The 12,175-nt window shown below is 37.1% G+C and overlaps 1 protein-coding gene across 1 annotated transcript in view; it reads left to right on the top strand.

The window, feature by feature from the left end:
* Positions 1-12,175, top strand: part of LOC121869153 — a 68,358-nt gene that overhangs the window by 30,221 nt on the left and 25,962 nt on the right. The window contains exons 8-11 of the mRNA XM_042370344.1: positions 889-1,076; positions 6,333-6,602; positions 9,660-9,797; positions 9,980-10,237. Of these exons, the coding sequence (XP_042226278.1) occupies positions 889-1,076; positions 6,333-6,602; positions 9,660-9,797; positions 9,980-10,237 (854 nt within the window). The remainder of the gene's footprint in view (positions 1-888; positions 1,077-6,332; positions 6,603-9,659; positions 9,798-9,979; positions 10,238-12,175) is intronic.

The following is a 12,175-nucleotide window of genomic DNA, read 5'->3' as shown; positions in this document are numbered from 1 at the left end:
TGTAGGCTTGCACTTCCATTTTGTCTTCCCCTCACCAATATCACTTCGTTATGTGTATTTTGTTTGTAAGTAAATTGTTCATTAATGTTCAGTATTTGTTTTATATAACATTCTAATTAGAAATCATAATTTCTCTTTCAGGAAGGTTTAATTAATGTCATTGATACAGCAATGAGTGAGCCCATACACAATTTTGGCCTTTGTGGATCACCTGAAGATGAGTGGGCCCCCCCCCCATAGTAGTTTTGGGGTGGTTAAAATTCAGGCCAAGCTGGTTAAGCTGTGGGGTGACTCCAGGTGAGCCCTTGTGGAACTAATCTTCTGGTGAACCTTAAAGGCTAAAATTACAATCAATGTTAGTTTCAACTACATCACTGGTCGGTATATCAAGTAGAAATAACAAATAATTTGGGGGTTTAGGTGAAATTTAGGATAAAATTTGAGACCCTGGAATGTAACCTAATTTACACCTTGGGTGTAATTGAGTTACAGTTCACCATGATTACAATCAGGAGCATGGTAGTCGAGTGGATACAGTGCCCACCTCCTGTTCCAGGGGTTGGTAGTTTGATTCCCTGGCACTTCCAGTTCACCCAGCTGTAAATGAATACCTAAGTTTACAACTTGGAGAAGTGAATGCGGTCAAATGAAGTACTGGCCATGCTGCCTCCTTGTGTACCAAAGGTTTAGTACGCAGTGTGCTATATCCACACTGTTCCTAATGGGCAGTTTTACCTATGGGGACCCACTTTCACTTTTATGATTACACTCTACAGAGGAACATAACCATGTGGATTGGGGTAGATCTGTACTGTACTGGTAGTAGTAATCAAGTACTTGTAGTATTAATAACTCATTAACAGTATTTTTTCCTTGTTTTCCTTGCAGGGGACAACTTTTTCTCATATGTGTTATATCGCGTCCGTGGGTGCAGAGTTCAACGTGAAAAGGATTTGAAGAAGAGAAGAATGGAGGCCATGAGACAGGCCAAGAGAGATCGTGAGCAAGAAGTCGTAGAATGGGAAAAGGACCTTATGAAGGAGCCAATTTATACCCATATGAGAGCAATGTGGGAGGTAAATATAGTGGTCTTTCTCTAATTCCTTGCACAGTACATCATCTACACAAGTAATGACATGAACTTTTAATTCCTGCCATCATTTTTTGGTAGTACACTTTATCTTGAAATACCACATGGACTACGTGGTCCCACCCGCATCACAGCTGTGCTGTACTTAGTCTATTTGTGGCTATTTCTCAAAGCAGTTGTGCCTGTTCTCTCAGGATAAATAAATAGCTCACATTGTGGGAACAATACCTAAGCAAGTACAGTAGGATCTCGAGTTTTGTGACTAAATTGGTATCAGTTTAATCGCCGTTAAACTCAAAATCACAAAACTAGCGATGTTTAAGTACATGTATATAAGCCTAATCAGTTCTGCGGTCAGTCACCTGAACACGCCTATAACGACCTACAACCCACCCAGAAAATAACATTAATGTACTGTGTTCATACATATTTATCTTGTACATATTGTTAATAACATTATTTATATACACTCATACTGTAGAATAACTTCTCATGATGGAGTCAGTGAAATGCTTCACAGGGCTGGTTGATGGGTTCCGAGGCAGGGAGGACTGGTTACTGCTCCCTCCTCTACACCAGCATCAAATCCCTCAAAGTCCTGAGGTAGCTCTTCCATTAGTAAGTCACCCAACACTTCAATATCATCATCGGTGCCGCCATCAGCTTCTATAGTGATGTTTGTCACAGCATTAACAGGCTGGGCCTTGTACAGGTACCGTGTAATAATGGCCTGCTGACAAGCATTAACACAGGACATGTACATTGCCATATATTGCTCCATAACCTATCAAGGACAGAGCAGATAAGGTTCAGAGGATGAGACCTGTCATCGTATTCTTTTGTAGCTGTTCACTTAGACGTGTGATGGTTGTGAGCACCTCAGTCAACTTGCGTGTTGTAAGTTCACCAGCCTTAACATCATCCTCTTGTGTTGCTTGCTGTTCTTCTTGTTGGTCTCCTTCCTCCTCCAACATTTCTTCATTTGTCGGTTGCTGCTGATGTTGACCGATGATTTCTTGCAAATCTTCAACTTAACATAAAAAAATATTGGTTCTGGGACTGACCACACTTCTTCCACTGTGTCCATAAGTGTTACCACCTTGGACTGTTTCCCCCCTACTTGCCTCAATCTGCTCTGCCCCATTTACCTCGGGGTTAGCAAACAAAGGCTTCCAAGAGTGTAGCACTGTTGCAACATTACTCTTACCCTATGCATCAACAATAATGTCCACTGCAATTTTAATACAGTAAGATCTTGTATTTTGCGAGTAATATAGACTGGAAAAATTGCGCCAAATTCAAATTCGCCAAATACAAATACATAAACTAATGGGAAAAATAACAATATAGACTGGCCACTCTACATATACCTCTGATTTTCCCATTTATAACCTCCAAATGATACAAATTTTGCATTTGGTGACCTGATTGTGCTTTCCGGAAACTAGTTTTTAGGCCCTCCTCAAGTAACTTAATCACACGCTGCTTATCCTGCATCGAGTACTTGGCAAACTTAACTCCCTTATGATAGTCTCGCTTCTCTTTTTCCTTATTTGGTCGCTTAAGTGGGTCTGTCCCACCCCCACCAGCACCAGTAGGACCCCCAGTAGAGGTAGAGGCCATTATCTTGACTCGACAAGTGGGAGCACCACCCAAAAAAGCACACAATAGCAGCCCGGGCGGTCACTAGGATGGTGCAGGCTACAACGCGATAGTTGTGTTCTTGTAAATGTCTTTTACGTTCATCACCAGCAATTCGATCTCCAGAATGCTTCTTGGAAACATTCTCCTCACCTTGCCTTTCCATATTTATCGCTAACACAAAATTTGAGAAAACAGCAAAAATCACGGATAATCGACAGAAACCGTGCGATTCAACTGATCACGTGATGTAAACAGAGAGTGCTGGTGTAATCCATTATTATTCCTCACTGCAAAACATTCTTTTTACTTATTCTTTTCATACAACATTTTTGGGTAACAGCTAAATTTGCAAAAGAAGAACGAAATTTACGGAGTACCTCTCAAAAAACACTACACCAAAAAATGACATGAATCAATTGAACATGTGATGTCGAACGTGAACTGTAAATCTTGCATCACCCCGCGCCACGCTTAAAACGTTGAGGATGGAATCGCGCTTTAGCCAACATTCGTATGCAAAAGTTTGCATTTTACAAACAGCGTTCCCCTATTCATCAATCGCGTTACAACCACTAAGCATTGACAAAACGTGTTGTAGCAGAAATGGCTGTAATTGGTATGATGGCTGTGACGTCATTCAAGACGGTGGCCAGCATTCAGCTGGCTGGATCTCGCGAAACTCACGATATTTTACACCTAATATAAGACTTGTTTACATTAGGTAGTGTTCACGAAATTAAAAAAAACGCGAAATGAAATCGCATGAAACATGAGATCTTACTGTATTAAATTTCTTCCAAAATTCACAAACTGAAAAAACTTCACTGTAGTGGGGTGGTGCTTGTGAGGTGCTAGGAGTCGGGTTGTGTACCATCCCCTCCCCTCCTCCTCCTGGTTAGCTAGTGCTGGTAGATCGTAGTCACTGTCAGAGAATTCTGTCTCAATTTGTTGTAACTCATCTAATGAGTATCTGCTGACCAAGGTCTTTATAGAGTGACTGATAGTAGAACAGTTTAACGTTACTGATGAATTCGTTGTCAAGTGGCTGCAGAAGTGATGTGGTGTTAGGAGGAAGGAAGATAACTTGTACATTAGGGTAGTGACCATTTAGAAACTTAGTGTGTCCAGGAGCATTATCCATCACCAGGATCACTTTGAAGTCAGTGTTCTTCCTCCAGCAGTACTGTTGGGCGTCAGGAACAAAGTGCTTGTCAAACTAATCTGAGCATAAAGACGTACAGTGAGGTGAACAACCAAGGATTTCGTCAAGAAATCTTCACTTTCATTAGCTGGGAATAAAACTGTAATACTTGTACTGTCCTTTGAAGCCCGTGCCTGTTTCTCATCCTTGGCAATGAAAGTGGTCTTGGGTGAGCGCTTCCAGAAAATGCTAGTTTCATCACAATTGAAGATATGGTCTCGGCAATAACCACCCTCTTTCACAAGAACTTGAAAGATAGGTATTTTTCTGCTGCTATGACATCAGCTGATGTACTCTCTTCATGGTAGTGGGCAAACTTGACTACATAATGCTTCTTAAAAGCAGCCAACCAACTACCAGAAGCATTAAGTGGGAGTGGAGGGTTGGCGCATTTCTTCTGTGCTTCTGTGCAACTGCAGTGTAAACATGTGCTTGTCTGTGGCCCAGACAGGTTACCCTGCTTATTGTTTCTTCATTCCATCCACTCATGAATATAATGTTATGGGATAACAAGCAGTAGGCTTCAGTGAGAAGTATTGGAGAATGTCCTCTGACTGGAAAATCTTAAGACTGTTCACAGAAACAGTTAAGGCTTCATTGTTCTTTTTAACAGAACATATGATAGATTCAGGGCAGTTGAACCTACGCATGAGTTCACAGGTACGAGCACCACTCTTGATCATCTCGAGCATCTCTCGTTTTATTTCAAGGGTCTATTTCCTCTTCTTGACCTCCTTACAGTAGTCACACTTAGCATGGGGCATTCCTTGTTGACCATGGCGACCATCATCTTCACCCTCTACAGCCGTCATTACCACAGAATCACTCCCGACATTAACGTCAGGCACCTCATTCATCATTAATGTGCTAGAATCTTGCAAAACGTAAGTGCAGAGGGTTATAATGTGTTGTCTAATGGTAGACCCTGCTGCCATATGGCATCACAAAAATTGTGACCAAGTCCCAGGCTGCTGATCTGACTTTCTGCTTAATTTACACACAATTGCAGGGTCTCAATTGTTTCTCTTACTCTGACAACATAATATATATGTATGTATATACAGTATATATATATACAGTATATATATATACAGTATATATATATATATATACATATATATACATATATATATATATATATATATATATATATATATATATATATATATATATATATATATATATATATATATATATATATATATATATATATATATATATATATATATATATATATATATATATATATACGTATATATATATTTCATTAGCCCAATAGCATGCGGACTTCTACATACAATCAACACTTCAACCCGCCAGGATTCGAACCCACGGCCCACTAGCCCACGACTGTGACCGGGGAACGCTAACCGCTGGACCACCAGGATACTAAAAGCAGTCCTCGACTCTGTTATATTTCACACAAAGACTGTTCAACGAGCTTATGGCGCCGTGAATCTCTAATGGGGCTAGCATTCCCCGGTCACAGTCATGGGCTAGTGGGCCGTGGGTTCGAATCCTGGCGGGTTGAGGTGTTGATTGTATGTAGAAGTCCGCGTGCTATTGGGCTAATGAAATATATATGGATCCTCGTGTTTCGAAGCCGGATTTGGTGGAACGTTACTCTGACCACCTACGTGATACGGGTAGTTCCCATTAGATAATGCAGATAATGCAGAAATTTGTATCGTAAGTGAGTCTCGTACATAGCCGCATAATTTTCACTACATAACACATGTTGCCAGTAGCTGTGGCCTTGAGAAGGCTACGCAAGTTGTCACTGATTCATGTAATGAAACCGTAAATGTTGTGGGAAAATCATTTCAGTTTTCTAATGTGACTTAGAAATAAAGGAATTCTAATATAAAAATATAAAAAAGAATGATGTGCACAAGTCTGAACAGTATTTTGTATGGGAGGTGAATATCACTCTCGTCCCAGTGTGACATCACGGAGTAGTAGCCATATGGCTCTCAAGTCAGATTTTGAAATTTAAAGAGATAAAATTTTTGGCACATACAGTAGCAGAGAGAGCCACAGATTTGTATTGTGCAGTTTAAGGGTTACTGAGAATATTTCCTCAATAGCAGCATTGTCATATCTCTAAAGTACTTTTGTGTTGGTATAATCATCAACATGGCATCTAGACATCTAATATCAAGAGACCTCAGTTATCTAATGTATTCACAGAAATTCACATTCAGAAGAGAACCCCTAATTCTTGTATACAGCTGTACAGTTGCTGTGGACCATTCAAATTTACAGTCTCTTTATTATTATCTAGTATTATCTGGTGTTTATATAATATATTGTTACTGCAGCCGTTACATGTCTGTAAAGAGTATAGAAAAAACAATATATTAAATTTCTCTTTTTTAATCTATTCTTGATTTTCAGCTTCCCCAGATAGGTCACTTCATCGTCTTAACACTCAAGACTCTCAACATTTATGAAGTACCACAGTATGAATTAGAGCGCATGTTGTTAATGCCTCGAGCATCTCGCACCCTGGCAATGCTCCTCACTTCACTTCTGTCATCACCTCAGCAGAGGCAGAAGTTAAATGAAAAACCTTATATGCCCTATAAGGTCTGGGCTCGAAAACTAGCTCACAAGACTCTTCTGTGGTATAGGTGCTATTACAGGGAAAATCGTGATCCACAGAAGGTGAGTAGATTGATATGAATAATTAGTACCTTTTCATTTATTTTGTTATCTTTACCTTCAATACCTTTGAGTTGGTCAAATGTATAAAGCCTTACACAACATCATTAATATCTGTATGAGATAAACAAATAGTTGCTGAATGTCATTCAGAACATTTATAGAGAGTAAAGCATGGATAGAGTGTGTTGAAAAAAGGGAAACTGGTTCCCAGTGAAAGTAAGATATTTAAGATGTTTAATATTGTTACAGTTGTTAAACGTTTTCAGGGATGTGTTAATAGAGGTGAAAGCAAGGGTAGTGGAAAGGGGCATAAGTTTGGTATACAATATTGGAATACAGGAGGGCTGTGTTGTTTACTGGGATTACATTCTTGAAAATCAAAATGAACAGCAAATCTGCAAAGCACAAACTTCACGGGTAATAAAAAAATGGGATGAGACTTTAACTAAAAATTTTGTCACCCACATTTTGCCAAACTGTACAGTACCATCAATTAACTTGTTTGTACATGTGTATACAGTGCCGATATGCTATTTATTTTCCTAAGAAATTTTTTTAAGAACTTAAAGTAAAGTTTATTTTTCTGAAGAAAAAAATATAATAATACAAAGAGATTGCATTCCAAAATTTAATCATAAGTTTTTATTTGGAAATGAGAACTATCTTTTAAACAGTTTTATGATGTCCACAAAACATATTTAACCCATAATTAAGCTGAAATGTTGTAAATCTACAATGAATATTATAGATCATTGTGTAAATCTAGTTGTGAGAAAACTGTATATTTTCACTGCTGTGCTATGTTGTGGATCAAGCTGGAGCTAAATTTGCATAAATTAGGCCTACACGGTGAGACCCGACGGACTCACACCCACACTCTGGTGTTTATCGTGATTCACATTGTGAATTCATATTGTTTGCCACTGTAACATGTCATAAAGACCACCAGATACCTCAGTGGGTAATATTCAAAAGAAAAACTTAATTCATGATAATGTAATGGGATTTCTGCTACTGCATTTCCTTTTAAAGTACTGTACTTTACATTAAATCAGGGTCCAACAGTTTTTATCACAGTCAATCTTGCAGTTCCCTGATAATAGCCTGGTGATAATTTTAAGTGCTCTTTAATAATATTCCAATTTCCACGCCATATATAGTATATAATTTACTCTTAAAAAAACAGAGGTATATTATCCCAAAATTTTTACAAACTAATCATGGCAGACCGAAAAAAAAAAAATCGGGGATAGATACTGGCAAAACTTGGTCCCATACTTGCCCCTATGAGTGGAAGTGACCAAGCTAGATGTGAGCACAGTAGGCCCTGTTTTGATCCTATTTACATACAAGCTACTAGTGAATGTTATCACAAAAAAAAATAAGGAAGAGTGATACTGTACTACATACGGTACCTTGTAAAAGAGAGAGTAAGGGATGGATGGAGTAAGTGACTTGTTAATACCAGTAAGTTTGTGAACAACTTTTGGTGTTGACTTCCTTTATCTTCTGCCATGCCAGCCCATGAATAGTTGAGTGCTTTGGCCACAATACACAAACTGGGGTTCCATAAATCCACTGCAAAAGAACAGATTTGCAAATGAGAAATGTACGAACAGCAAAACCCTGCTGTCTTGGATTGGATTCTGCTGCTGTTTGTAGATGATGCTTCCCTGGTGGACACTTTCAAATGAAAGTAATAAATGTTTGGTAATTAATTTAGAAGTGTCATAGGAAAAATTTTATTCTTAGTCAATATGACCTAAAGTAAAATGATGAGATTAACTATAGAAGGGACACAAAGAAATTGGTGTTGTTACTGGGGATATTGTAGAATGTTTCAGCAGTAGGAACAGTGAGTAATGAATTGAATCACAGTAACAGTGGGAAAGAAAGTAAATGCTTCCTGGGAATGCATGGGTGGAGAACTGTGTTAGAGGAGGCACTGTGGGAGATGTACCGGGGTATGTAGAAATTGTTTAGTCAACATTATTTTGTGGGGATGAAGCGAGGTTCCAGAGGCCAAAAAATACACACAAAATGTTGCAAAACTGCTTTAATAAGCATTAAATATTGTATATAATACAAAGAAAATTCAGTAACTCACAGATATTGTACGGAGAGTAGTTCTGTATTCCATAAACAGCTCCTTCCCTTTTCATTCATAATCATCCTCTGGGTGACACCAATACATCAACGTGGCACCAAGGCTGGCTGGCTAGTCAGTTGTTCACCTATGATGTAAAGAAACCACTAGGAATTTAATGACTCAATAACTCATCTGGGGTTGATTTTTTTTTAATGAGCTTGGCCACGAATTATGAATACTATGCATATACACTCACTCCAAAAAGTATCTTAAACGATTTTGTTTAAGACAATGTTATGACATAACGGAGGTATGATTTTGACAACCCAGCCACGACAACAAAAGTCTCGGTGTTCGTTTTGAAATTCGTCGGACTCTCTTTAAAGATACTACTTGGAGCGAGTGCACCTGCGAATTTAAGAACATAAATTTGAATTTCATGAAATATCATGACTCAACATTACAGAGAATATGAAATACAGAAATTAGATGGTGAATTAAAATGAAGATAATGTTGAACAGAAAGGTGACTAGAGTTGACTAAGATGGTGGGATATATAAAGAGAATTGGAAGTGAGCAGTTGGTAAAAAGAATGCAATACAGAGATAGGTGACAGGAGAAAGAAAGGAGGAGAGTTAGTTGTAAGAGGTTGTGAGAAATGAACTCGGAGGTAAGAACCTGATAAAAGAAGCTGCAGGAGACAGGGAGAGGAAATGGGTATTGATAAATAATGAGAGAGTTGGGTTTGCACTTAGTTTCAATCACCCTCAAGCGTAATGGGAAATGTTTTACTTGAACAAAAAATTGGATTTCTCTGTTACATATTTCATCAAATTCATTATTTATGTTCAGTATTATACAAGTAATTCTTTATTTCTTTCTTTTTCATTACCTGCAGGTATTTCAAATTTCAGCTTCTAAATTTATACTCGTTTAACTCCAAATGACTTTCTTGTAATTGTTGCAGGTTTTTGACCAAATGGGTATTGAACCTGAATTTTGGCGGGTGTGTGGGCCTACAAATCCATTTGATCGCCAACTTTTCCATGAAATGACATATCATCAGCGTGTGTGGCTACTTAAGTCTCTCTGTGACTTTCTCTTGGTAAGTTCTTGTTCTGCTGTCCATATTTTTTTGTCCACATTTTTTCTCTAGACAGTCTTTTTCAGGAAGTATAAAGTAGAAGGAAGAGTTTTGGGGGTATATTAGACTCAGTAATGTTAAGAAAATTTTTGTCTGTTTGGTGAAAATAGTTCATGATATTGCATACCATCTCTTTCCTCCAGCACAACCACAAAACTGTGCAAGAAGTCATCGCAGAGCAGACAGAGGCAGACCAAAGGGAATATCACCTTGGCCATGACCGTGACAGTAATGACTATCTTCATTTCCCACAATTTTGTGGTCAGGACCTTAGGATCTATAGACGGGCACGAGTACCATCTCCAGAAATTACACTTCAAGTGGAAGAAACTGTTGAGGGAAGTGTTCTGCCTTTGGATAAAATCAAAGAACATAGAAAAATGATGAGAAAATTCAGACATGTAAGTATACAATTGTGTCCTTCCATTTTAATTCCATTTTATTTTTACCCCCCCCCCCTCTCTCTCTATATATATATATATATATATATATATATATATATATATATATATATATATATATATATATATATATATATATATATATAGATATATATATAGATATATATATATGTATTTTATATATATATATATATATATATATATATATATATATATATATATATATATATATATATGTATATATATATACTTGTATATATTTATTTCATGTAGATCCACAATGAAAATGTGGATAAGATAAATCTTGATAAAATCACACGGGAAAAGGGAAACAACGGAGCACCTTAGCTTTCGTCTTTATTCAAGACATCTTCAGAGGCAACTGGATTACATGGACAGAGAGAGGCTTAAATATACAGGGTGACCTTAAAAACATGAGGTTAGGTCATAATGATGTCATCCACTAATCCCCACACCAACACACACGTAGAGGAGCTTAAGAGAAAGGGGGTGACATGACTAGTCAGGTCAGGTAAAAAATAAGGGACCCACTAAATAACTAAATTTTTTCGATTTCGAGTAATCTGCACCTAACCCTATTTTCTCCATAAGCCCTGTTATTTCTATTACGCGATTTTCTATAACACAATATTTTACAAGAACACAATTATCGCGTTATAGCAGAACTACCTGTATATATATATATATATATATATATATATATATATATATATATATATATATATATATATATATATATATATATATATATATATATATATATATATATATATATATATATATATATATATATATATATATATATATATATATATATACCGTATATATATTTATTTATATATATATATATATATATTACAGTATGCAAATACACTTCAGACTTTTCTTATATCAATCAAAATTTTGGTACTGTCATATTTAGTAAGGGGTGTGGCAGATGATTGGATGCAGCACTTGCTTCCTGTCCTAAGGGTCCCTGATTCTTATAACCTGGGCACCTCCAGTCCTTCCAGCTGTGAATGGGTACCAAGCTTTGCAGCTGGGGGAGTGAGAGTAGTCAAGCTCATAGCTGACCATGCTGCCTCCTCATGAACAGTACAGGGTAATACTGTACTGAAATAAGGTTTGCTGTATCCACACTGCCAGCCATCAGGCCTATAAGACCCACTTAAACCTTCATAGCTCAAAAGATGTTGGTGAAATTTATAAAAGAAATTTATGATAATGATAATAGAAATAAGTATTCAGCAAGAATAAGATAAATTCTTGTAGGGAAGATATTTCTCTCATCTCTACCCTGTACTTGCACAGTTTTGCACAAACCAGCATCCATATTGAAGAGGACTTAGTAATGAATTTTATGAGGGTTGCATGGTATGTGTGTCCCATTAGCTATTATTCTTGGTAGTAGGTGAAGCATTGGCACTTTAACTACCTTTAAATTACAACTTTTTCTTAGTAACCAAGAATTTCTCAGTGGAAAAGCTAACATTGGTAGTTGAGACACCCTATGGAGACTTGTTTCTGATTTAACAAAAAAAAAATCTTTAGGGATTATGTGGCTAGATGGTACATTAGGAAATGATTTAATTATACAGTTGAACCTCTAATCGGGTAACCATGGGACCTAACCTGTTGCCAGGTGATAGCATTGGTCACTTACAAATAACTTGAAAGGATGAAATAAAAGGAGAAAATAGTTAGTGTCTTTTTATTAACTCACCTTAAATGCAGCAATATTTCTGCATCCAAAGTGATTATTCTTGATTAGTATAATAGTCATAAAAAGACTATAGAAATTGTAATTGTAAAAATACAGTGATAAAGACAAATTTACTGTGTACTGTAGATGAATTTACCTTAAAATATGAAGGTGATGATGATAAGGGGAGGATGCAGTAATAATGAAATAATCTC

The sequence above is a fragment of the Homarus americanus genome, unplaced genomic scaffold, assembly GCF_018991925.1.
Source record: "Homarus americanus isolate GMGI-L3 unplaced genomic scaffold, GMGI_Hamer_2.0 scaffold32583, whole genome shotgun sequence".
NCBI classification, from domain to species: domain Eukaryota; kingdom Metazoa; phylum Arthropoda; class Malacostraca; order Decapoda; family Nephropidae; genus Homarus; species Homarus americanus.
Note: the sequence above shows the minus strand (reverse complement) of the source record. Positions and strands in the feature narration are given on the sequence as shown.